Source organism: Geotrypetes seraphini, chromosome 2 (genome assembly GCF_902459505.1).
Source record: "Geotrypetes seraphini chromosome 2, aGeoSer1.1, whole genome shotgun sequence".
Lineage (NCBI taxonomy): Eukaryota > Metazoa > Chordata > Amphibia > Gymnophiona > Dermophiidae > Geotrypetes > Geotrypetes seraphini.
In genome coordinates, this window is record NC_047085.1 from 263950257 (window position 1) to 263976340 (window position 26084).

General features: G+C 43.7%; 1 protein-coding gene and 1 long non-coding RNA gene across 3 annotated transcripts in view; one reads left to right on the forward strand and one right to left on the reverse strand.

Annotated features, from left to right (window-relative positions):
• Nucleotides 1-19374, reverse strand: part of MAFF (MAF bZIP transcription factor F) — a 99193-nt gene extending 79819 nt beyond the window's left edge. The window contains exon 1 of one of the 2 annotated variants that reach the window (XM_033929530.1): nucleotides 19231-19374. Coding sequence is in view for 1 of the 2 variants with exons in the window: in XM_033929528.1 (XP_033785419.1) it covers nucleotides 8917-8955 (39 nt within the window). In the remaining variant the exon portion in view is untranslated. Of the gene's footprint in view, nucleotides 1-8916; nucleotides 8971-19230 lie in introns of those variants that run through there. The other variant, XM_033929528.1, reaches the window with a different exon arrangement.
• Nucleotides 80-25495, forward strand: LOC117353527. Its single transcript, XR_004537968.1, has 3 exons — nucleotides 80-211; nucleotides 8191-8298; nucleotides 25095-25495. It is a non-coding gene; the product is annotated as an uncharacterized LOC117353527 (long non-coding RNA).
• The last annotated feature ends 589 nt before the right edge of the window (nucleotides 25496-26084 follow it).

The window sequence follows — 26084 nt, forward strand, 5'->3', positions numbered from 1 at the left end:
CGCCCCAGGGAGCGAGAGGGAGGGAGAGGGGCGGGGCACGACGTTTGACGTACGTAAAGACGTTGACGTAAGGGGGCGGCTTGGACGTGTTGTTGCATTTTTGCCGGAGGTGGTGGCGCGTGGATTCTAGGGAGCTGACGCAGCGCCGTGGGGTGCTCGCAGCAGTGACAGCAGGGCCGTTTGCTGTCTTGTCATTGGTAGTGCTGTAGAGGTCGGTGCAGAAAGTCCTGTCTTTTCTCAAAGCACGGCTTCCTAACGCAGGCTTGAGAGAAATAATGTTGTGGGCAGTGTGCAAAAGTTGTAAACAGAGTGTGTGCATGGGCGGGCAAGCAAGCAGGGCAGGATTAATTCTTCGAGGGCCCCTAGACACACAAATACACTGGGCCCCTCCTGGCAGTGGCATACCTAGGGTATGTGGCACCCAGGGCCCATCATTTTTTGACACCCCCCCCCCCCCCCCCCCATGTAAAATTTTTTTTTTTTTTTGTAATAACCATGCTGGAATAAATGGTCATAATAGAAACAGGAAGTGAAAATTTTCTTTTATTGAACCTTATATATGTAACCATTATTCCAAACATACCATAACATAAATTATGTCTGAATTGTCATGACATCAGAAGTACATATGGAGTAGTTGTAGGTGATGCTTGGGACAGTTCTGATTGTGTTAGTTCAGTTTTATGTGTTTTTTGAATAGAAGGGTTTTTATTTCTTTTTTGAAGGTTTTGTAGTCTGTGGTTGAGGTCAATAGGTTGTAGAGTTGGGGGGTCGAATGTTAGGAGGTTGTCAAACTTTTTTTCTTTTGAGGTTTTTGGTTGGAGGGTATGTGAATGGTGCGTGAGTTCTCCTATGTCTGGTTGAGGTGGATTGAATTATTTAGCTGAATAAATTAATTACTCCCCATTCCACACACATTCATTCTCTTCCATTTTTGTTCCCATTATAAAAAACATTGATAAGTTCCCAGAAAAAAAATACATTAAAATAAGAAGTGAAAACAAAGGCCTCTAAAGATGAGAACATAACATAAGAGTAGCCTAACTGGGTCAGACCAATAGTCCATCATGCCCAGTAGCCCATTCTCATGGTAGCCAATCCAGGTCACTAGTACCTGGTCAAAACCCAAAGAGTAGCAACATTCCATGCTACTGATCCAGGGCAAGCAGACACTTCCCCCATGTCTTAATAACAGACTATGGACTTTTCCTCCAGGAATTTGTCCAAACCTTTCTTAAAACCAGCAACACTATCTGCTTTTACCATAACTTCTGGCCACTTCATTTTTAAGCTTAGATCTTTCCTTCCAAACAGAGACCTTGCTAGCTGTCAAATACAGCATAAGGTAACTTAGCTGTGCAGGAAATGTGAATCTCCTCATACACCCACCATATAGTGCAAAAATATGCAAAGGTCTGGTTTTTTCTTTCGATCATTACATAGCCTAATGCCACACAAGCAGCGCTGTTACAAACATATTCTGAAGGTCAATGCTAAGGTTAACAAAGTTTCCTTCCTTCAACCACAAGGAGATACTGACAAACCACTGGAAGAGATCCCAAAACAACCACCCAGGCACAACATCCAAAGACCCACTCAGTGTGTGAACCAGTTGAGTGGAGTGGACTAACTGTGGGGTAGAAATGGGCCCGGTGTTTGCTCAGCAGAATTTCCCAGACCACCTCTTCCTCTCAACACATTGACACGCTGCCACCACCATCACCACCATTAGGAACACCTCACCGGGTAGGCCAGCAATGCTTATAAACGTTATAAAACACATTATTATATTTTCTTATAAAGCACATTTTTTAACTGAACTCTCCGACATCCTCAGCCTTGCCATTCACAAAAATAGAAGGAAGAAAAGTTCCCATTTCCCCCGGCCTATACAATATTTTTCTTCTGCAGACCCTTCAAAAGTCTGATCAAATCCTTGTTTCACTTGCATTATAAAGTACTGAGGATGCCATCTCTCCCCAATCCCAGGTCCTAAAGTCTAAGACAGTAGCGCAAACTAGTGCTGCCCGATTCAGGAAAAAAAATTTCGATTCGATTCAGCCTATTGAATTGGTTTTTCAATTCGATTTTCCTGCCCAATTGGGTGTTTTTTTCAAACATCCTGGTGGGTTTATTTTATAGCTTTTTCACCCCCTTTGGCTTCTCCTAACACACTGGCGCTGTGGTGTAAACCAGTGGTTCCCAACCCTGTCCTGGAGGACCACAAGGCCAATCAGGTTTTCAGGATAGCCCTAATGAATATGCATGGAGCTGATTTGCATGCCTCTCACTTCCATTATATGCAAATCTCTCTCATGCATATTCATTAAGGCTAGCCTGAAAACCCGATTGGCCTGGTGGTCCTCCAGGACAAGGTTGGGAACCAGTGGTGTAAACAAAATAAAGAAACAAAAAGGACTTTTCCTCTCTGTTAAATCCTAGCTCACAATTGTGGTCTAACACCAGCTCTGGCAGGATACACTTTTCAAATCTGACATATTGTAATCACAAAACAGAAAATAAAATTATTTTTTCTACCTTTTGTTGTCTGGTCAATATTCAAATCTTGTTGGTCCCAGGCTCTTCTTGGTCCCAGGCTCTGGTTGTCTTGCTTGCCATGGTCTCCTTCTTTTTTCTTTCTCCGTGCTGACCATCAATCTGCCATCTCTGTCCTCCACTTCCGTTTACCTTCCCTCCCCCGGAGGTCTGGCATCTTTCCTTTTTTTTGGTCTCCATCCACAGATTCATCTTTTCTCAACTACCCTTTCATCCAAGATCTCTCCCTCCTTCCCCACCATCCCAGGGTCCACCATCTCTCCCTTTCTCTTCCCAACTATCCTCCTATCCAGTATCTCTATCCCCCCTCCACACCATCCCTTGTGTCCAACTTCTCTCCCTTTCTGTTCCTTCACTCCCTAAATCCCATTATCCACCATCTTTCTCCCACTCCTCTGTTTTTAGACCCATTATTTCTTCTCCCAAAGTCCGGCATATGCACGTATCTTTGAACCCTCCCCTTCCCTCCCTCCCTCCGTGTACTTCTACACCAGAACCCCCTCCCCTGGAGGTCTGTCCCCCCCCAAGGGCTGAACCTCCCCCCGAAGGTCTGTCCACCCTGAAGGCCTACACCCCATCCCTGAAGGCCTGCAACCCCCCTCCCCCGAAGGACTGCACCTCCCCCCTCGAAGGTCTGTCCCAAGTGAAGGCCTGTCCACCCCTGAACCCCTGAAGGCCTGCACCCCCCTGAAGGCCTGCACCTCTACCTGAAGGCCTGTCCCCTCCCCGAAGGTCTGTCCCCACCTTGAACCTCTGAAGGCCTGCACCCCCAGCTGAAGGCTTGTCCCCCCCGAAGGTCTGTCCCCCCCGAAGGCCTGTCCCCCCTTGATGTCAGAGGAGGGGCGGGACCGTGGCAGAGGGACAACTCGGGAGGCCTATGGCAACCTGCAAGGATCGCTGAAGTACCCGCGATCCTTTCTGCAGGTTGCTTTGTAGAGGAATCGCGCGTAAAGGGAGGCGAAAGCCTTGGGGTCGGGCCATGAGAAGGGACTCCAAGGCCGGGAGCACCCCCTCATGGCTTGCACCCGGGGCGGCTTGCACCCGGGGCGGACCGCCCCCCCCCCCTAGTACGCCACTGCCCCCTAGCTCTGCCTATGCCCCAACCACACTTATGTTTTCTTATTTACTTCTTTATTTCCACTTCTTGTTGTTTTTTTTTTAAATTAAATACAAACAAAGATTAGCATACCAGTGCACAGTTTTTCTTCTATGCAACCCCCAAACATCTCTGAACAAATCCCCCTTCCTTCCCTTTCCACCTACTCATCCAGGACTTTAACTCAGAACCCTTTCCGTACATATATAAGTGTTCAAATATATCATAAAGCAGTAATACTATCCAAAATATAAGTCTATATTAATAACCAAGTTTACAAAGCCTCTCAACTGCCTCACTCTATGTCAACCAACCGTAACCCATATGTATGGATAAACGACCAAATCTGTAACTCCTCTAGTTCGTTCCACTCCATGTATGTTAACTTATAATGAAACAACAAGGCAAGCAGTCCACCAAAGAATCCAACATGAAACAAAAGAAGATCGGCAGAAGATAAGGAGATTCATCAGGTTTATTCAAGGTGCTCCCAAGAACCATGCCCGATGCATTTCGCGAAACAAGGCTAGTCAACACTAACTGAAAACCATATCTTTCATACACACAGAACTCAGATACACCCTCACCCAATATGGAATAAGTAATTACAAACTAAAAATAGAAATATGTAGATAAAGGTTAAACTGAACAGCCAAGAAGCCAAACTGCATACAGTTAAACACCACAGAAACAATAACACATAGCCCCCTAATACTCTGCAAAATATAAATATAGCAGATGTACATTTGAAGAAACTGATAAACAATCACCACTTTACAAATTAACAAATAGAAATAAAACAAAAATTGAAAATAAGAATGTACCATTTTATTGGACTAATCCATTTTTCAATTAACTTTCAGAGGCCATAGCCTCCTTCTTCAGGTCAAAATAGTATACTGCTATTACATTATACTGAACTGAGAAAGGGGGTTTTGATCTCTAAAAGTTAGTTAAAAATTGTATTAAAATTAGTCCAATAAAAAGATTACCTTATTTTCTGTTTATAAAATATTTATCAATACAACTACAATACTATTTTATTCTAAAGCAACAAAAAAAAATATTTTTTCTACCTTTTGTCGTTTCTGCTTTAATCATCTTGTCTTCACTCTCTTCTTTCTAGCCAGCATCTGTCCTCTCACTGTCTTACATGCAGCAACAGCCCCTTCCATTTACTGTCTGCCCTCTGTCTGCTCCTTCCATCCACTGTCTGCCCTCTGTCTGTTCCATATGGTTTCTTCCCTCTTTCTATGCTCCTTCCATAAACTGTCTATCCTGTGCCCCTTCTCTCCTTTGTACATGATTCATTTCAGCTTCACCCCCTCTCCACCCTTCTGTCTCCACCCCATCCCCTATGCTCTGGCATCTCTCTCTTCTTTCTTTCCTTCCCACCTCAAGGTCTGGCATCTTCCCTTCCCTGATTCCCTGGCATCTCTCTCCTTTCCTTCCATCTCCCCCTCCCCCTCCATGCTCTGACATCTCCTCCTTCCTTTCCCCCTTCCTTTTCCCTTGGTCTGGCATACCTTCCTCCTTCCCTCCGTGCCCTGGCATCTCTTCCTCCCTCCAAACCCTGGCATCTCCTTTCATTCCCTCCCTCATCTTCTTTCTCCCTCCAGTTGGGTGCAGCAATTCTCTCCCCCTCTGCTCCCTTTCCTCCTTCTGTCACCCAAGGCCTGGCGTCATGAACTTCTTCGGGCAGCAGCAGCAGCATTCACAATTCGCTGCTGTTGCCGGCTTCGGACTTTCTTCTCTGTCGGGTCCTACCTAATGAAGCAGTGAATTGTAAACGCTGTTGCTGCCCGAAGAAGTTCATAACACCAGTCCTTGGAGACCCGAGGCAGACTGCTTATCTACTCCCCACCCCCGCGCACCCGTGTGTTCCTAAGCACAGAACCCCAGTAAATTACAGCGGGGAAAAGGGAGCAGCAAAATGCCCTCGGGACCCCTCCCGCCAGAAGAATAAGCTTGCTCTTACTGCTTCTCTACCTGATCCTTATCGCCTGGATAGAAAAAGAGCACGTGGCACCCAGAGTGCCACTTGGAGCGAGAGCCTGAGGCCGAACCAGCAGATTCACTTTTCCACCTCCCCCTCCTCGGTGGCTCTTAGGGGCAGCGGGTTGAGGAGTCTCTACTGTACGGTGGGCATTGGCTTTTATCTGCAGATCTACCCTGGTGGCCAAGTCAATGACTCCCACAAAGCTAGTCCTTTGAGTAGGTTGCTTTCCAAGCCAATACTTCCACTTGTCCGGCTGGGGATTAAAAAAAACCAAATGAACAAAAAAAATCAGAGCGCCAAGCTTTTCGGCATACTCAAACACTTTTAATAGGAGCTGCCGAAACTGTGGGAATCTTATGGTTGATATGCACCCCCCCTTCAAACAATTAACCTTCGGAGTGATGGGATAAACAGGAGAACATTGTTTTCTAGCTTTAATGTTTCCCTTCCTTCTTCTTACTGGGTTCCGTTTTATTTTCTCTCAGTTTCGGCCCAAAGAGTGGAGGACTCTTAATACACAGAAAATTTCGTTTTTGCCGTAGGCAGGACTGATGGCAGCTAAGTGAGCTGCCTGGATCACAGGACCCCCTTGAGCTGTGCGGCCCAGGCAGCTGCCCTGTTTTCCACCCCCTAACACCAGCCCTGAGAATAGGAAGGGTGGTTACGGACCCGGTGGGCCCCCCTAACCATTTCGGGCCCTAGGCCCGTACCTACTGGGCCTACCCTTTAATCTGGCCCTGCAAGCAAGAACACAAGATGCATCACACACAGGTCTAATAAGCTGATGTATATGCCTACAAGACCATCCCCCTCATCCCAATATCCTAGTGGGGTGGGGGGGGGGTGTTAATCTGCTTCAGGAAATAAAATTGCTATAACAGGTGAACATCCTGGTCACAGTGACAGCACTAGGATTCACACTGGTAGTCAATTCTCCAACCATGATACTAGATTTGGTGAAAGGAATAGTATAACAGTATCAAACATAGGCAGTGGAATGCTTTTTGTTGGGGAGGTGCAGGAGCTCCACCCAACAGGATCCTGCAGCACATCTCTCCAGCTCCTGACTCCCCCCTCCCCCCACCCACCTCCTCCTGGTCACTGTAATTTTAAGTCTTCATGCAGCATCAATGAGCAGGCCTGGCCCGAAAGTGTTCATTCTACAGCAACGCTCGTTGACGCTGCACGGCGGCTGCCCAAAGACTTAAAATTACAATGACAGGGAGGAGGTGGGTGGGGGAGTAAAGCCACCTATAACTGCCTCCTCCAACTGACAGTCTTTGGTGAGGCCTTGGCCCTGGGGCCTCCCCCGTTCCGATGCCCATGTCAAAATAACACCTCTATCATGGACAGACCTCTTTTAAATCAAAATTTTCTCTATGTAAAACAAATGGCACTTTTCAGAGTTTAGAAGATCAAAGACCAAAAAAGCTGACTACTGAGAATTTCCTAAAGGCCGTGGACTATCCAGATATGGCTGAAATTGCAGTGTCAAAACCGGCTAATATTTGGCCTACATGCTTAGCTAAGGCCCTAGAGAAAATTGCACCACTAAAAAAGTCTTATGCCCCTCTCACAAATGCACACCTTAGTTCTCACCAAAATTTGACTCATAAATGTAAAGAATCAAAACTGGATAGATGTCATAAATCTCACCTGGACGAGGACAGGCTGAAGTGTAGGAAACATAGCACAAAGTAACTCCCAAGTCTTAACAACAGCCATAAAATAATATTTCTCACAATGCATGGAATAAGCTGCCAATTCAACCAAGCACATGCTCAGCACAATAAACAGCCTATTGCACTCTCCATAACAGAATCAGTCAGTCAATGATTTTTGCAGCCAGTTTCCTGTCAGGCAGTGACATAATAAGGGGGGGAAAGGGGGTTGGACCACCCCGAGCGGTCCTGGTGGGGATGCCAGCACTTCTCTTCACCCTCCTCGCTCCTTTCCTGCCCCTCCCCCACCATGTGCACACCCCTTCTCCCGTACCTGTAACTCTTTACCGGCATGAGCAGCATCTCCAACCTGCTGTTCGTGCCAGCCTTGGCCGTCCCTCTGAAGTCACTTCCTAGTCACGGAACCAGTCGCAGGTTTTGTTATTGTTTTTTAGTTTTATTAACCCTTGATGCAAATGTGGGCGAAACATGGCCTGTATTGGATTTTATGTGATGAGTTTTATCTAATGTCTGCACAATAAAATTAAACTTGGTTTCTACACATTTTTTAGCTGTGCTGCTTTTCGTTGGCTCTTGGCATGCTTGGAATATGAAGACGCCGGCATGCTATTTATTTGTTTACCATTTGACTTCTAGAGCTCAGTTGTTGTCCCCTGAAAAAGGCAATTTGTTTGCCGAAACTCAGTTCCTAGTCGGGACTTTCCTGGAACTCCTACATTGTGACCACATATGATCTTTTTTTTTCAAGGACATTTGTTGTCAGTTTTAATAAATGTAACTGTGAGTTGGTATAGACAAATCTCTTGCCTCTTCTGTGTTGCTCTGCTTTTCGTTGACTATCATTTTTGATTTTGCAGACTGCCTGCCCTGTTATTTTCTAAGACTCTGACAAGACAGTTAAGAAAAAAAAGAGGAAACCAGAGAATAGAACATCATAAGAAAAATAAAATGACCAGGCAATAAAGGTAGATAATATAATTTTATTTTCAATTTATTGATTAGAATATGTCAGTTTTTGGAATGTGCTTCTACCAGAACTATTTTTAGATATGACTGGGGCCTGCGAGACAAAACTCACTCATTGGCCTTTAATCTCCATTATAGCAGTGGTAAAACACCAGCTTTGGGATGGACTGCTCTTGGTATCTCTGTCTCCTTCTCCCAGCTCCTTTCCCTTTTGCTTTCAGACATTTCAAGCTCTTTACAGCAATATTCTCTCTCCCAGACAATAACCCTTTCAAATCCCTTCCTAGCCCTCTTAACCATCATCACAACTCCACTATCAATGCCTATCCTAATGACACAGCCCATCTCCCAACTGCTCCTTCTAGCCTTTTAGAGCAATATTCTCACTCCCAGGCAGTAACTCCTTCCAATTCCTCTCCCTACAGCTCCATTCACAGCCTATCCCCATTATGAAGCCTCTCTTCCCTTTACAACTCCTTTCTGCCTCTTCCAGCCATTCACAACATAATTCTCCCTGTCAGCAATCCTTTTCAATCCCTTCTACCCCTTTCTAGACCTCTCTATTTTTTCCCCACAACTCATTTCCTTCTAGGTCATTCCCTCGCACCACTTCTTACCATTGACACCTTCCAGTTTCCCTCTATTATGACCCACATCTGGTTAAATAAGATTTAAAGCTGAACACGTCTGCAAAAAAGAATAAAAAGATAATAATTCACCTTCTCCCACTGATTTATGTGTGTTCCACAAAGATAGTAAGTTAACAAGATCAAAATAATGTACATCCTTTCCACAAATCATCTTACATTTGCAGAAGTATCTTACTGTTAAAAAAGAGGCTTTCAGTTCAATCATATCTTGATAAAAGCTTGATAATGTCAGTTTATTCTGGTTTGTAAACCTCAGCTATATTAGTTTATTGTACTTAGCATTGTTTTTATTTATTTTTTTTAGTTGTATTTTACTACAAAATTATTGTAAACTGTTTAGTTATTGTATAATAGAGGGGTATATCGAGTAATAAATAAACTTGGAAAATGGTTTATGAATTTGGAATGCTCAAGAGACACCAGCGTAATTTTGAACAATGCAATTAAAACTTTACTACCTTTTTGAACAACTAACATTCTAATTGCCCAACTTATACTGACCCTGGGGAGTAGGGGCCTAGGACGATTCAATACGGCCAGTTCAGCACAGCCATTTCAGTGTAGACTGTTTAGGATGCCGTTTAACTGCAGCTGTTTAATTGTGGCTCTTGTAATGGCGGGTGCTTACCTTGCTGAAGCTACGAGGTTTGAAAGAGAGGGGGTGCTTCTTTCCTTTCCCTTCACCCACCCATGGTCTTCTTCTCCAGCCTCTACATCATCTGGTGAATTCAAGGTTTGAAAGGGGGTAGGGGGAGAGCATCATCACAGATCAATCAGGCGCCTCATAAGGTTTCCTTTTATATTGGAACAGAAAGGTGTTCAGAGAGATGACTTCCAAGGTAAAAGGTTGACTTTGAGAGGGCGTCTTAATATTAAGAGATGAAACAATGAATTCATTGGAACAGATGGGGAAAAATACTTCAGTACCTGAATAAATTCATGTAACATAAGAACATAAGAGATGCCGCTGCTGGCTCAGACCAGTGGTCCATCGCGCCCAGCAGCCCGCTCACACGGCGGCCCTTTTGGTCAAAGACGAGTGCCCTAACTGAGAATAGCCTTACCAGCGTACGTCCTTGTTCAGTAGGAACTTGTCTAACTTTGTCTTGAATCCCTGGAGGGTGTTTTCCACTATGATAGCCTCCGGGAGAGCATTCCAGTTTTCCACCACTTTCTGGGTGAAGAAGAACTTCCTTACATTCGTATGGAATCTATCCCCTTTCAATTTTAGAGAGTGCCCCTTCGTTCTCCCTACCTTGGAGAGGGTGAACAACCTGTCCTTATTTACTAAGTCTATCCCCTTCAGTATCTTGAATGTTTTGATCATGTCCCCTCTCATTCTCCTCTGTTCGAGGGAGAAGAGGCCTAGTTTCTCTAATCTGTCACTGTACGGCAGCTCCTCCAACCCCTTAACCATCTTAGTCGCTCTTCTTTGGACCCTTTCGAGTATTACCGTGTCCTTCTTCATGTATGGCGACCAGTGCTGGATGCAGTACTCCAGGTGAGGGCGCACCTTGGCCCGGTACAGTGGCATGATAACCTTCTCCGACCTTCTTAATCATTCCTAGCATTCTGTTCGCCCTTTTCACCGCCGCAGCACATTGTGTGGACGGCTTCATTGACTTGTCAATCAGAACTCCCAAATCGCTTTCCTGGGCGGTCTCTCCAAGTACCGCCCCGGACATCCTGTACTCTTGCCTGAGATTTTTCTTACCGACATGCATTACTTTACATTTATCCACATTGAATCTCATCTGCCATGTCGATGCCCATTCCTCGAACCTGGTTATGTCATCTTGTAGATCTTCGCAATCCCTCTGCTTCTTCACTACTCTGAATAACTTTGTGTCGTCCGCAAATTTAATCACCTCGCTCGTCGTACCTATGTCCAGATCGTTTATGGTCAAATATATTTTTTATTGAGCAATCAAGAAAGCAACAAGCAACACAACAAAATACAAAACCAGCTCAATAGATTATAAAGTGGCCCCAATAACCCCCCCCATAACCCCAACCAAAACAACCCCCCCCCCATCCCCAATCCCACCCCTGGGTCCTCCTTCAAAACACATGGTAGCAAAAATGAGAAAAGAGAGTAAAACACCAAAGGAAACAAAAGAGTACATACGAACAAGAGCATCAATTGAGTATCCGGCTACGAGCCAGAGAGGTCAAAGTAGACCAAAAAGGTTCCCAAGTAGACTGGAAAAGGCGGCCCTGGTGAGAAGACATATCAGTCACATCCCTCCACTCCCACATCACCAGATCGTTTATAAAGATGTTGAAGAGTATGGGTCCAAGCACCGAGCCCTGCGGCACCCCACTGGTGACGCTCTTCCAGTCTGAGTATTGCCCATTCATCCCCACTCTCTGTTTCCTATGCTCCAGCCAGTTTTTAATCCATGGGAGTATTTCTCCCTCGATTCCATGGCACACAATTTTCCGAAGTAGTTGTTCATGTGGAACCTTGTCGAACGCCTTCTGAAAGTCCAGATATACAATATCAACCGGGTTACCCTTATCTATTTGCCTGTTTACTCCCTCGAAGAAGTGCAGCAAGTTCATCAAACAAGATCTGCCTTTGCTGAACCCGTGCTGGCTGGTCCTCATCAGACCGTGTCCGTCAAGGTGATCAATGATGCGGTCCTTTATCAGCGCCTCTACCATCTTCCCCAGTATCAAGGTCAGACTCACCGGTCTGTAGTTTCCAGGATCTCCCCTCGAACCTTTTTTGAAGATCGGCGTAACATTCGCCACCTTCCAGTCCTCCGGAATCTTTCCCATTTTGATCGATAGATTGGCTATTAGTTGAAATAGTTAAACTATGGTCCCTTTCAGTTCCTTGATGACTCTCGGATGGATGCCATCCAGTCCCGGGGATTTATCGCTCTTAAGCCTATCAATCTGCCTGTATACCTCTTCTAGGCTGACCGTCAACCCTGTCAGTTTCCCGTTTTCACTTCCAGCATATAACCTGATGAGTTCCGGTATGCTGTGTATATCCTCTCTGGTAAATACAGATGCAAAAAATGTGTTCAGTCTATTGGCGATTTCTTTGTCCTCCTTTAGCGCTCCCTGTATTCCTTGGTCATCCAACGGTCCCACCGCTTCCTTCGTGGGTCGTTTTCCTTTAATATATTGAAAGAACGGCTTGAAGTTTTTCGTCTCCTTGGCTATTTTTTCTTCTTAGTCTCTTTTTGCCACTTTTACCGCCTTATGGCACCTGCGTTGGTTGCGCTTACTCCAGTTTTCATCCGTTTTTGATCTTTTCCATTCAATAAACAAGGTTTTTTTTTGTCTTTGATGGCTTCCTTAACCTCTACAGTGAGCCATGCCGGTTCTTTCTTTTTCCTCTTTGATCCCTTGTTGATATGTGGTATATATAGATTTTGCGCCTCGTTGACCATATCCTTAAAAAGAGACAAAGCTTGCTCCAGCATTCTTATATTGTTTATCCTCTTCTTAATTTTCTTCCCCACCATGCGTCTCATCCCTTCGTAGTTTCCTTTTTGGAAGTTTAGGGCCATGGCTGTCGTTCTGGGCCGACGTTTCGCCCCCTATTTCTAGGTTGAAGCGGATCATATTGTGCTCACTGTTTCCCAGCATCCCTTCTACTTCTACATCCTGTGGCGGTCCTCGCAGCCCATTTAGAGCTAAGTCCAGAATTGCTTTTCTTCTTGTGTTTTCCTTGATAAGTTGTTCCAGGAAGCAATCACCTACAGTTTCTAGGAACTTGGTCTCTCTAGCACAGTCGGAGGTGCCTAGGTTCCATTCTATCCCCGGATAGTTGAAGTCGCCCATGACAACTGCATTGTGTCCCTTGCAGTTGCGTTCAATCTCATCCGCCATTTCTTCATCAATTTCTTCGGACGGCCCTGGGAGTCGGTAGTAGATGCCTATCCTCGTTTCTGGTCCATTTGTTCCTGGAATTTTGATCCATAGAGACTCTAACTTATCTGTCCGTTGTGTCATGTTCTCTCCAGTAGATTCAATTCCCTCTTTGACGTATATGGCAATGCCTCCTCCCTTTTGAGCCACTCTGTCTTTGCGGTATAGTTTGTATCCGGTAGCACTGTGTCCCAGGCATTTTCATCAGTCCACCATGTTTCCATGATGCCAATGATGACGACATCATCCTTTTGTGCCACAGCTTCTAGTTCACCCATCTTATTTCTAAGGCTCCTTGCGTTCCTGTACATACACTTGAATTTGCAGCCTGTTCCCTTCTTGCGTGTCCTTCCCTCTTGTGTCTCTTTCGGTCTGTCCTGACCGTGATCTGGTGAGTCCTCCTCTCCATCTTCCTGCACGGTATCCTCCGGGTATACCGGTTCCTGAATCATCAACTCTCTCTCTCTCTGTCGACTGTCAGCTTTCCCCTTCTTCCTAGTTTAAAAACTTATCAACTTCTCTCTTGATGTTGCTTGTTCCGTCTCTGCTGAGATAGAGTCCGTCCTTCCTGAATAGCTTGCTCTTCTCCCAGAACGTTGTCCAGTTGTGCACGAAGTGGAATCCTTCTTCCTCACACCAGCACCGCATCCACGCGTTGATTGCTTGCAGCTCTATCTGTCTCTTTTCATCTGCCCTGGGTACCGGCAGGATCTCCGAGAATGCTATCCTCTGCGTTCTGGTCTTCAGCTTCTCTCCTAGCATCCGGAACTGGTCCTTCAGTACTTCTCTGTTGTAGTTCCTGTTGCTCACATTGTTCGTCCCCACATGGATCACCACTGCCGTGTCCTGTTCTTCCACACTATCGACAATCCTATCGATGCAGCTCACTACATCTTCTACCTTAGCTCTGGGTAGACAGGTCACCAGTTGATCCAGTCTTCCTCCCGCTATGTGGCTATCAACTTGCATGATGATAGAGTCCCTCACGACGATTGCTGTCCTCTCTTTCTTCTCTTGATTCTCCATTCGCAGGTCCGTGTCCCTGGTGTATGTCTATCTCTCCAGCCGCAGGTCCGTGTCCTTTGTTCCTATAAATAAATACTGTCTGGGTCCTGTAAATGCAGCATTATCATATGGCTCAAGATAAAGGAAGATGGATTGAGACATCCAGGCTTTACTTTCATTGAATGCAATGGAAATAAAATTCAGATGTCTCAATCCATCCTACTTTTTCTGGAGTCATATAGTAACCCTGTGTAAATGGCAAAAACAGATCAGGATTAAGGTTGGAGTGGGCTTCGATGACAACTCCAATAGTTGGGATGTAGAACTAGTTCCAGACAGACTTCTACATTTGTGAAGCAAAATTTATAGGGAGTGATAGAAATTAGGTATGCATATATCATATCACATTCACAGCATATGTTACCTCTGTAGGGGGAAGGATAAAATCATAAAGTTGATATTAGCAAATAAATGTTGCTAGTTAGCGGTGGTTGTGGGGAGACATGCTTAGGGTTGAAAGCAATGGCATCATGTTTAGACTCAGTCATATAACTGCCTCTACCTATGAGGTTGTCAAGGTGGCAAGTTGCCAACTGCCCTGTCTACGATGTCAGTGTTTAATCATGAAGAAGTGTAACCTGTGCAGAATGCCAAATACAACTCTGGCAAACCTGTTGAGCAAACTGGATGGACTGTACAGATCTTTATCTGCTGACATTTATTATGTTACTATGGAAAATGCTAACAAAATACAGTACAATCCACAAAACACAGTTGCATTATTGGGGAAAAACACAAGGGGAAGACAAAACTAGCAAGATACCTAGGCCTAGATGCACTAAAGCCAGTCAGTATTACCGAAGGGATCGCTGTTGGCCAATTCTCTGACTGATTTTTGCTGAGCGACTGATGCACAATTGAGTTTACATGCAAATTATTTGAGCAGATGCACGCTCTACAGCGATCCGATCGATCACTGAAAGAGCGATTTAAACGCATGTGCAGAGTATTCATGTTGGTTCTTGATGCAATGTATGCATGCGCCTGTTGTAAGCAGTTCATAGGTGTGGTTTATTCGGGGACATAATTGGTGCATGTCAAATGCATCGGCCGCAAAGCATTGTTGTTGTGAAAAATGTAATATAAGGAATACCGAAAGAGATTTCCCTTGTCTTGGGAGTTGGTGGTAGCTGTTGAAGCTGTGGATGGAGCTGGAGTTCATTGGAGCTGTTGGACGGAGTTCATTTGAAGGTTTGGAAGGAGCAATCACAAACTGTTGGATGGTGCTCCTGTAAAAGCATAGGAGCTGTTGGATGCATCCCATGCAGGCAAAAGTACACACAGCTAACACATTTGGTTAACAAACGCTGGTATCACACGCTCTTTTATACAGTATAGCAATCCCATGATGCTCTGTGGCTTCTTGTGCTGTGAAGCGTGAAGCAGACAATGCGACCTGTGACATCATATACACGTGACCATCAAGCCCATAAGGAAGGGGGAGGGATGGATGCAATTTACTAGTGCTGGCCCTACTAGTTGGTAATTTTTAAAAAGGAAAGATTTGTGACCACCCCTCTTTGGCGCCATGCCTTATATTTTTTTGGTTTGTGTACGCAGCCTACGGGCATGCTTCTAACAGAATTTGAACATGCGCTTTAAACACACGCTCATAATGCGCACATGATACAACATATAACACACAAATGAGTTCTTGTGCATATCTATAGTTATTTTTAATGGTTGTTTTTATCATTTTTATAGTTTAATTCTGGGGGATTGTAACCTTGATACTGATATTTCAGGGCAGAAGAGTTGGCAAAGATAGTGAGCGACTGGTCTCCACTAATCGCTCTTTTTCAGATCGGCAAACCCCATCGGTATTTCTTCTTCTGGTTGAAGCCTTTTTGAGCATCAATTGCTTGCCTACTTTGCATGGCATTTCAATACTAATCCCCTCATTAACATGCTCAGATCATAGACTGAGTGAGCACTTGGAGAAACACATCGGACAGCAGTTTTGTGCATCGGGTCGGGCAACCCGATCGATCAGTTTAGCGACAATCGTTAAGTTTAGTGCATCCCCCAGCTAATTGCCCTGTGTACTTGAGATTTTTGGTCCCTTACAACTTCTTAAGATGTTAAAGGGATGCACCCTATAGGTTTCACAAACCTTTCAAAGTGCTCAAGTTCAGTCTTGCAGCTTAAATTCTTTCAGAGGCTCTGGCTGAGTGCCTGTAAACATCTGCTGCTTTCTGTAGCTAATCACAGCTGTATAGTATGAATCCAGCCTTTCAAACCTCCCCTAAGTCTGCATGCATTCCCTTCAGCTCCTCTTTACTGGCTTGGCTAAGTTGATTTGGGAAAACCCTCTTACTGTACAAAGCCTAGCCAGCCATGAAAAGCAGGAACAACTCAGCAGCCTGGAACTTAAAGGGATCCTTCAGCTCTCCTCCATTCTGGATAACTTTCCCCACTGAAAAGCCTCTGGTACTCAGGCCCATTCTCAAATGTATCACCTCTAAAATACCGCACAAGAGCAGGCTTTAGAATTTTCTTCCTTTGAAAATATAGGTGAGGAGGTTTAACCTTTTTTGCTTTCTGAACCATTTTAAATGATTAGTGAAACCCTCACACGCTCTCCCTACATCATGTGCCCAATATTGACTACTGACGGCTACATACATTATGTCAGACAGGGAAAAATGCTAGGGTACCTGAATAAATTCATAAAAACTGTTCTGAGCTCCCCTGGGAGAATGGCATAGAAAATTGAATGAATTAGTAAATAAATAAATGTTGCTGTCAGCCACTAAAAGTGCTAACTGCTAACGTGTTGCTAAAAGTACACACTTATATTACCAATAACTGCCTTCTCTCTCTCTAAAAAATGTCAGTAAATTGCATCGGATTTCAAACCCTTCGCTCATATAAAAAGCACAAAGAGCCTCAATGAAAAGGAAAGTCTTTATTGACCCAACCTAAGTTGTGTTTCTGCGTACAAGGGGTTATTCAAGCTAATGATGTGTCTCTTAAATTAGTGTTTCTCTTCTTCAAGCCAAGTGCCCCCTTAGTTTAACAAATATCAACCGAATACCCCTGCCGAAGCTCCGCCCCAGACGCACCCAAGCTCCATCCCTGACCCCACCCCCATAATAATAGTACTAATTGTAATGCAATTTCTTCCATTAATTTTTCATACACACACAATATAATCTAATTAATACGTAATGGTAACTACAAAATAAAAAAAAGACACAAAGCACACTGTATGCCACAGGTGTCAAACTCAAGACCCACGGGCTGAATCCGGCCCACTTGGCTGTTTTATGAGGTCTGCGGTGCGATGCTCCCGGTGTTATCTTCTGGCCGGCTCCCTCCTCCTCACTGCTGCAGCGTGCACAAAGCTACTGGAGGCGGAGGTTCCTCACCAGTTCCCATGCCTCATCTGGAAGAATTCCTTCTGACGATGCGATGTCAGAGAGAAGGTTTCTGGTTCAAGCGCAGGATGTGCAAGGAGCCGCTGCTTGCGGCTTTGTGCACACTGCGGCAGTGAGGAGGAGGAAGCCAGCCAGAAGATAACACCGGGGGTATCGCACCGCGGGCTGCATAAAACAGCCAGGCGGGAGCTGGCCAGAAAGTAAGACACCTGCCAGAGGGAGGCACCTAGTTGAGGCACAGCATGGAGGGAGGGAGACAACAAAGGTAGGGGAATTGATTTTATTTTGAATTTAGTGATTGAATTGTGTCAGAATTTACATCTGCTGTCTGTATTTTGCACTGTTCAGGAAGAAATACATTTGTTTCTTTTTCTCTGGGTTTGTACTGCACGCAGAGTCTTGAATCTTAGAGTTTCATTTATATATATTAATACTTTTAGTTTTTGGTCCTGTATTTGCATAGGGTTTATCTGTGTTTTGGTAGGAATGAATGTTGAGAAGCAAACAGTGTGCTTTGTGTAGTTTCATTTTGTGGTTAACCATTATGTATTGGTTTTTTTTTTGGGGGGTTGTTATTTCCAAAATTTTTATTTTAACAAAGTCACATACAAAGGAAATACAACAGTCGGAACATGTACATAACCGATACAAAGCTAAAGATAAGATAGTCATCCGCGGGGTTTCTGCACAGAGACTAAAGACCTCAACAAGACAAGTCAAAAACCATCCCCCCCAATCCCACTCCATACCCCCCTCCCCAGCACTCTAGTGTCAAAACGCCAAAAAAAATCAAAAATTCAACAGGGCACTTTGGGCTCCATGAGACAGACTATCCCAAACAGGAGGCCAAATGGCCAGGAACTTTCTCCAACCATTATGTATTGTTAATAAGATTATATTGTGTGTGTGTATGTATGAAAAATGAATGAAAAAAATGGAGTTACAATTAGTACTATTATGGGGGGCGGAGTCTGGCCCACAACTTAGCTTATGTTTTGGATTTCGGCCCCTTAATGTGATTGAGTTTGACACCTCTGCTATATGCAGAAAATGTGTTAATTATCATATTTGGGTTTGGTTTTTTTTTCCAAAGCGGTCAAGGCAGATGACTTTAAAATATGCAATAGCAAAAAAACACAGATATAGTGAAAATCCAATTATAGTAATAAATTACACATCTGCATGGACTGTGCAACAAGGTATTAATTGCATATACACAGGCCAAAAGCACAATATGTCAAGGATGGAAAAAGCCTCAGATACAAGCCCTTCCCACCATCCACGAATGGATATAAGGTGTTCAGGCTAAAACCTCATAGGCAGAAAAAAACATCCTTGATATTGGGTATTTATAACTTAGGCTCTATGTGATGCAAAAACTAGAGTTTCACAAAATAGATGAAAAAAAACTTCAACTTCATCTATTTTGTGACACTAGTTTTTGCATCACACAGAGCCTGTTATAAATACCCAATATCACTCTTCTCCAGCACCATGCCAGATCTCTCCCTCCATCACTATGTCCAACATTTCTCCCCCTTGCATCCCTTAGAGTCTGGTCCCTCTTCACCACTATATCCAACATTTCTCCCTCAGCCTTCTATTCGTCATGCATCTCTACCTCACTTCTCTCTATCTCTATGCCCAATTTTCCTCTTTGTTCCTTTCCCCAGGCGCTCCATCTCTTTCCCTCTCACTCACACACTCATGCTCAACAATTCTCCCTTTCTATTCCCTCCCTCCCTCCTATGTCCCAAGTTAGTGCCCACTTCCTCCCTCCCATGTCTCATGTTTATGCACCTCCCTTTCTTCTGTATCCTGAGTTCAAGCTCCCCTCCCTGCCTTCCAGCTTTTGTCCAAATTCATGCCCCTCCCATGTCCCAAAGCACCCCTTCCCCCTCCCTTCCTTTCTCCCTTAGTCCCACGATATGTCCCCTCTCTCCCTTACTTGTTTGTTCCAGGGCTGTACTTGTTCCCTTCAGTGGCATCCAGCTGGGCTGCTCCTTCTTGCCTTCAGCCGCACAGGGATGCAGGCAGCAGCTCTGACATGCTGCACATGGCTGACCCACAAGCCTTCCCTTTTACGTCAGCTCTGAAAATGTTGATGAAATGTTATAATGTCCTTGTATCACTATGGTAAGGTCACACTTCAAATACTGTGTGCAGTTCTGGTTGCCGTATCTCAAAAAATATATAGCAGAATTAGAAAAGGTACAGAGAAGGACAATGAAAATGATAAAAGGGATGGGATGACTTCCCTATGAGGAAAGGCTAAAGTGGCTAGGGCTCTTCAGCCATGTAGTTTTATAAATGACCCCTTATTCTATTCCTCTTCTGGCTGTAGATGAGGGGGAGTAGCTGTGTTAATTCATAAGTCTTTGCAGTGCCAAGTAACACCTTTGCAGACGGACACGGCAGGCAGATTCTTATTACTTCAACTTGATTTACAGGGCAGGGAGTTGGTCTTGTTGGTGTTATATGGTCCAGTGTATAGGTATAAACACTTTTATAGACACTTCTTGTCTCTTTGTTTTCCTTATGAACATCACAATTTAATGGTAATAGGTGATATGAGAGAAAGTTAATGTGTTTATGGTGTACACTTCTCCCTCCGTATTTGCGGGGGTTGCAGGCAGAACATAGCCGTGAATACCGAAAAACCACAAATAACTTTTTGCATGTTATTTGTGGTTTTTTGGTAAAATAGACCTGAAAAAGATAATAAACCATGAATAACTCGACCTGCAATTTGCTCCGTACGCCGGGAGCAGCGATTTCCTCCAGGAACCACCGGGAGCAGCGATTTGAAATGTGAAACGCCAGGTTCAGTGATGAAAATTAAGGGGCGGAGCCAGCAGCTGAAAAATCACGAATTAGCGAATCCGCAGATATGGAAACCGCAGATACGGAGGGAGAAGTGTATTTAGATATTTAAAAAACAAGGAAAAGGACCTCAAATGCCCAAACCTCACCCTCCAGTGAGTGTCTTACTGGGGTATGAATTTTATCATCGGTCCAAAAACCTTGTTGGTTTTAAAAATTAATTTATTTCAAAATTAAGTGGAAATTTTCACCCCAAAATCTTAAAAACTCTATCCACATATTTGTGAGACAACCAAAAAAGAACTTAGCTTTATATGGTTCAGGGCCAGAAAGGCCTGCAAAGATCCCTTTGGAATCTGCTGTAAGATCCGACGGCTTAACCGTTTCACAATTTCATTGCTTCATCAGGGACATGTTATGAAAACATTAACCCCCCCTCTTCTCCAAAGCCGCGCGGCAATAGCCCTGAACCCCTTTAAATCTTTATGGGCTTCGGGGCCATTACCGTGCGGCTTTGTAGAAGAGGGGGGTAAATATGTGGATTTCCAACTGGTGTTAACGCTCTTCAATGATTAACACTCTTTAATGATTCAAATAATCATCCTTTTTTAAAGGGGGCTTATCATGATTATATACATCACACATTCATTCAATAATTCAAACTGAATTGCAAATGATAATGTTTGATCAGTAGAGATCTTTTATTTAAGGATATACTAGCCAGTATTTTGGTCTTCCCTAATATTTATGGTGTGTTTTTTTCTCAAGAATCATTAGAGTGTTAATCACTGGAGGGTGAGGTTTGGGCGTTTGAGGTCCTTTGCCTTGTTTTTGAAATATCTAAATACACCATAAACACATGAACTTCCTCTCATTTCTTTTTCTTTTTTAACATTTTATTGAATTGAATTAGGGCTCCTTTTACAAAGCTGCGCTAGCGTTTTTAGCGCATGTACAAGATTAGTGCGCGCTAGCCAAAAAATTACCGCCTGCTTAAAAGGAGGAGGTAGCGGCTAGCGCATGCGGCATTTTGGCGCGCGCTAAAACCGCTAGCACACCTTTGTAAAAGGAGCCCTTAGTTTTTTTTCTCTTTTTTTCTGTGTAGTAGGTGATATGAACCAGGTGATGAATGTTCAGCTGAATAGATCCACTGGATCTCCTCTGGTGAATGGAGAATCTGTTAATGATTTAACATTTTTTACCTCTGCCTTAAATTTAGTAGATACATGGTGATCGTTTCACCCTCCAGGGCCCACTGTACTTATTCCCGGTTGGATTATATTTTTGCTCACACTCATTTTTCCCCCTTTATTTCTATGGCAATGGTGGGCCCTGGGGAGATATCAGATCACTGTATGATGTGGGTAGAAGTGGACCCTCTAGCCTTTTACCAAGGTATCTTTTCAAAGACCCCCATTTTTTGCAGTATCTTCAAGCTAAGTGGAATGATTATGCTCGGAACAACTCTCAACATATCATGTAGCCCATTGGTTCCCAAACCTGTCCTGGGGGACCCCCAGCCAGTCAGGTTTTCAAGATATCCCTAATGAATATGCATGAGAGAGATTTGCATATAATGGACGTGACAGGTATGCAAATCTCTCTCATGCATATTCATTAGGGATATCTTGAAAACCTGACTTGCTGGGGGTCCCCCAGGACAGGTTTGGGAACCACTGATGTAGCCGAAGCTCTTTTGGACTACAGCTACAGTAGTACTGCGGAATGATGTGATTGCCTATATGAGTGCTAGGAATAAATGCCTGGTGGCAGGCATATTAAATTTAGAACGCCAACTGCAGCAGGTTAAAAAGAGTCCCTCCCATAGTAACAAGGACACATTCCATGCTATTCAGATACCTTTAGATTCTTTGATTCATGAGCGTATTTCTCATATGCTTTTGTATCGCAAAGAGAAATTTTATAAATACGGCACTAATATGCCTAGGAAGATGCTTGCTCAAATAGTTAAGTTGTGGAGTGGGGGGTTAATAGACACATTGTGGCAATTCAGGACCTGCAAAATCAGACTCATACACAGGCCAATCAAATTGCCCATGTTTTTGAAGATTATTTCACTTCCTTTTATTCTTTTGGGGCTCAACCGACTACAGATGACACACTATTTATATACACACTATTTCAGGAGGTTTTTTTAGCCAATGAGGTGAACGCCTTACCACCGCTATTCCACCATTGTGGAGGTGGGAGGGCCCTTGTCTGAGGCTTTTTCCTCTGTTGATATCTACATTGAACCTGCACCTGTCTTTATTCCATCTGTAGACAACTGATATCCGACCATCGTAGAAGTTTTTTTTCTATTACAATTGGGTCTCTACTGTAACTGTATTCTGTGATACTATTTATATACAACAGCTAGGCTTGGGTACACTATCCCCAAACCACCTGTCTCAGTTGGATTTCCCCACTTACAGCCAAGGAATTATAGCGAGCGATAAAATCTTTAAAACTGGGCTCTGCCCCAGGCCCCAACAGCTTTTCTAGTGATTTTACAGACTTCTTCAGGGCTTGTTTCTGGGTCCGCTACTTGCATATTATGACACCGTGATTCAGGATGGATCCTTTCTCTTGCATGAGAACAAGGCCTTAATCACATTACTACCTAAGTGTAATGTTTCCCTGGAATTAGTAACTTCTTATCATCCCATTTCCTTAATCAATGTAGATTTCAAGTTGCTCTCTAGTGTGTTGGCTTCCAGGCTGGTGGAGGTGTTGCCCACTTTTATTGGTGATGAGCAAACTGGGTTTGTTCATGTATGTCAGTCAGTTGTGAATGTCTAGAAGTTACTTTTAGCCATGGCTTATTGTCAGCACCATAAATTGCCTTCCCTCACAATTAGCTTTGATGCCGAGAAGGCTTTTGATAAAGATTCCAGGAGATTCATGTATGCTGTCTTGTCCCACATGGGCCTTCAGGGCTGGTTCTTACAGGTCTTGCTAACCCTATATGACTTCCCAACTCAATGGGGTTCAAACACTACCCTTCCCTATTCAGAGAGGCACGAGGCAGGGGTGTCCATTGTCTCCCCTCCTGTTTATGCTTACTTTGGAACCCTGCTTCATGTTCTTAAATCTTCCTTGGAGATACAAGAGGTCCATCTCTCTTCAGCACCCATCAAAGTGTTAGCATATGCAGATGATCTTTTGGTAACTCTCACGGACCCTTCTTGGTCTCTCCCCACTTTAATACTTATAAGCGAGTATGGCAGTTTTTCAGATTTCTCTTTAAATCTAACTAAATCTAAAGCACTTCCCATACTTCCAAAAGTACAGGCGGTTTGGCAAGGGATCTTTCCTTTACAGTGGGTAGACCATACTTATTTAGGAGTACGTATTCCTGCCCAATTATCTCAGTTGCATGCTGTTAAAGTGTCCTACTTGTTACAGGAGACCTGTGTTAGATTAAACATCTGGTGAGCCTACCCGCTTTCCCTGCTTGGTCGCATTCAGCTCTTTAATATGTTGCTGGCTCCTAAGTGGCTTTATATTTTTCAAATGTTACCTTTATTCCTCAAAGCCAGTGATGAGAAAAGATTGTGCAAAATATTGCAAACTTTTATTTGATCTCAAGGGCGGTGGGCTAGGTCCTTTTTTCTGTTGTATGTATACCATCTTTGTATAAGGGGCTTGGGTTGTTAAACATTTGTTATCTTACAGTTGCCTGTGGAATGCGACACATAAATGACTGGTATCGCTTGACTGGAGACTTTACTGTTTTGTCATTTGAGATTATCTTTGATGAATAACATCCATTTTAGTTGTTATTTGCACTCAATGGGCCTGCAACAACCTGACATTTTGACATTGTCTCATATCTTGCCTTCAGTGATTTCTGTCTAGTGAAGGGTGGATAGGAGACACCACTTTTCAGTGGAAGTCTCTCCTTATTGGCCTATTTGAATTAACCCCTCCTTCCCTCCAGCACTGGGATCAGAAAGGAATCAAATATTTGCTACAAGTTGTGACTATAGAAGGCAAAAATGAAACCCTTTAAGGACATTTAAACAGAATTTTCCTTAACAGCTGCAGATGTTTTTCTATATTTACAATTAAAGCATTACATTGCCAGCTTGCCTTGGACTGATTTGACTTCTCTCTATACCTTGGGAGCTCAAGATGGGGTGCCTCTATCATACCACCAGAAGGAATTACCATACCATTCATACGCCCAGGCGTGGGAAGAAGATCTGGGTTTTAACCTATCTAAAAAGGTTTATCACTCTTTTGTCCTATCCATTTGTAAAGTGACAGACAGCATCAACAATTGGGAATTACAATATAAGTTTGCATTGAGACTCCTTTTTTCTCCGTGGCAGGCCCAATTAGCTGGTATTGCTGTTTCTCATTGGTGCCCGAAATGCGGCTCCCTGGCCACTTCATTGGGACATATGTTTTGATTTTACCCTCATATTCAAAGCTTTTGGCGGAACTTGCTTCACTCTACATTTCCCCCTCAATATTCACGGGGGTTAGGGGAAGAGCCGGCCCACGAATATTAAAAAAATGTTAATAACTTTTAGGGCCGACTCTGACCCACCCCCCACCTCTCTTCCGGACCTCTATACAGCTTACCTGGTGGTCTAGCAGTGAAGTGGGGCAGCAGCACTCTTCCTACGCTCCTATCCCATACAGAGCCGTCCACAAAAATGGCTGTCGTGAATTCCCGCTGTAGTCTTGTGAGACCATGGGAACTCACACAGCCATTTTTGTGGATGGCTCTGCATGGGGCAGGAGCGTAGGAAGAGTGCTGCTGCCCCACTTCACTGCTAGATCACCAGGTAAGCTGTATAGAGGTCCGGGAGGCAGGGAGGCGGGGGTGCTTCTAGGTTTTATAAAAATTTCACAAATAAATAATCAAAGTCATGAGTCTTAAATGCATGAATCGGGAGGGTGAAGTGTATATCCTCTTTCTGAAATTGTGGAGTAAAGCTGGAATCTTGCATTTTGTTTGATGTTTTTTCCTTACAGACTCCGACCTACACCTCGCGGATATTCAGCTTTTTTGCAGCGATCTGTTTTAATGAGGAAGAAATTGACCTTGCTCTGTTGGCTAGCTGCGCATCAGTCCTCTTTGCAGCAATGGCTGATGCATACGATTACTTTACTTAAGTTGGAGTGTACTCAAATACACAATATAGATTCTGTCCCTGGAAAGTGCTTTACTAGGATTTGGAGTGGGTTTTTAGCTCGTTTCCTGCTAAGGCGAGAAGCAGACTTTTTGAATATGTGTTATTATAATTTGCCTCATATCTTTTGAGTGTGTGTTTTTTTGGGGGAGGGGTGTTATTTTTCCTGTTGTTAGTATACCATTGTATAGCAGCACAGTTTGTTAGGTATCTTTTATCCTTCCTTTGGCTGATGTTTTGTGTGATGGCAATTGTCTTTTTGCAATTTACTACTTAATAAAAATGACTTACACATAAATGACCTCTGAAAATGGACATTAATATGTTATTTACTGCAAGCAAGCATAGATATGCAAAAGTATCACCTTTACAAGAAACTGTGATGTCATATCAAAATGTCATGTTAGCAGTGTGTCGAGGTACAGATTTTTGGGAACATGCACTGGCCTGTGAAACCATTGTGCAAAGGCAGCCTTGATGGACAGGTCTTGGCTCATCCTGATGTTTTATCTTGATGAAGCTATGACTTAGGCATCCTATTTCCCTGTTCTTTTCTACAAAATAGCTTGGGGGGGGGGGGTTCTATTATTTAACAGATGTCATTTCAGTTTTCTTGGGTTTTTATAAGTTTCCTTGATTTGTTTCACATTTCTTTTATTATTGTTATCTTTAGGTGACCATCTATTCTATCCTATGGAGTTTAACAATAAATTAGGTCCTTGTAGTTTTGGGATTTATGATGGTTCTGAATGCCACAAACTATCAGGTTTTTCTTCTGGCCAAAGTGGCTTAAAGTTCATCAATGATTTCTCGTCAGAAGATTAAGAATAAA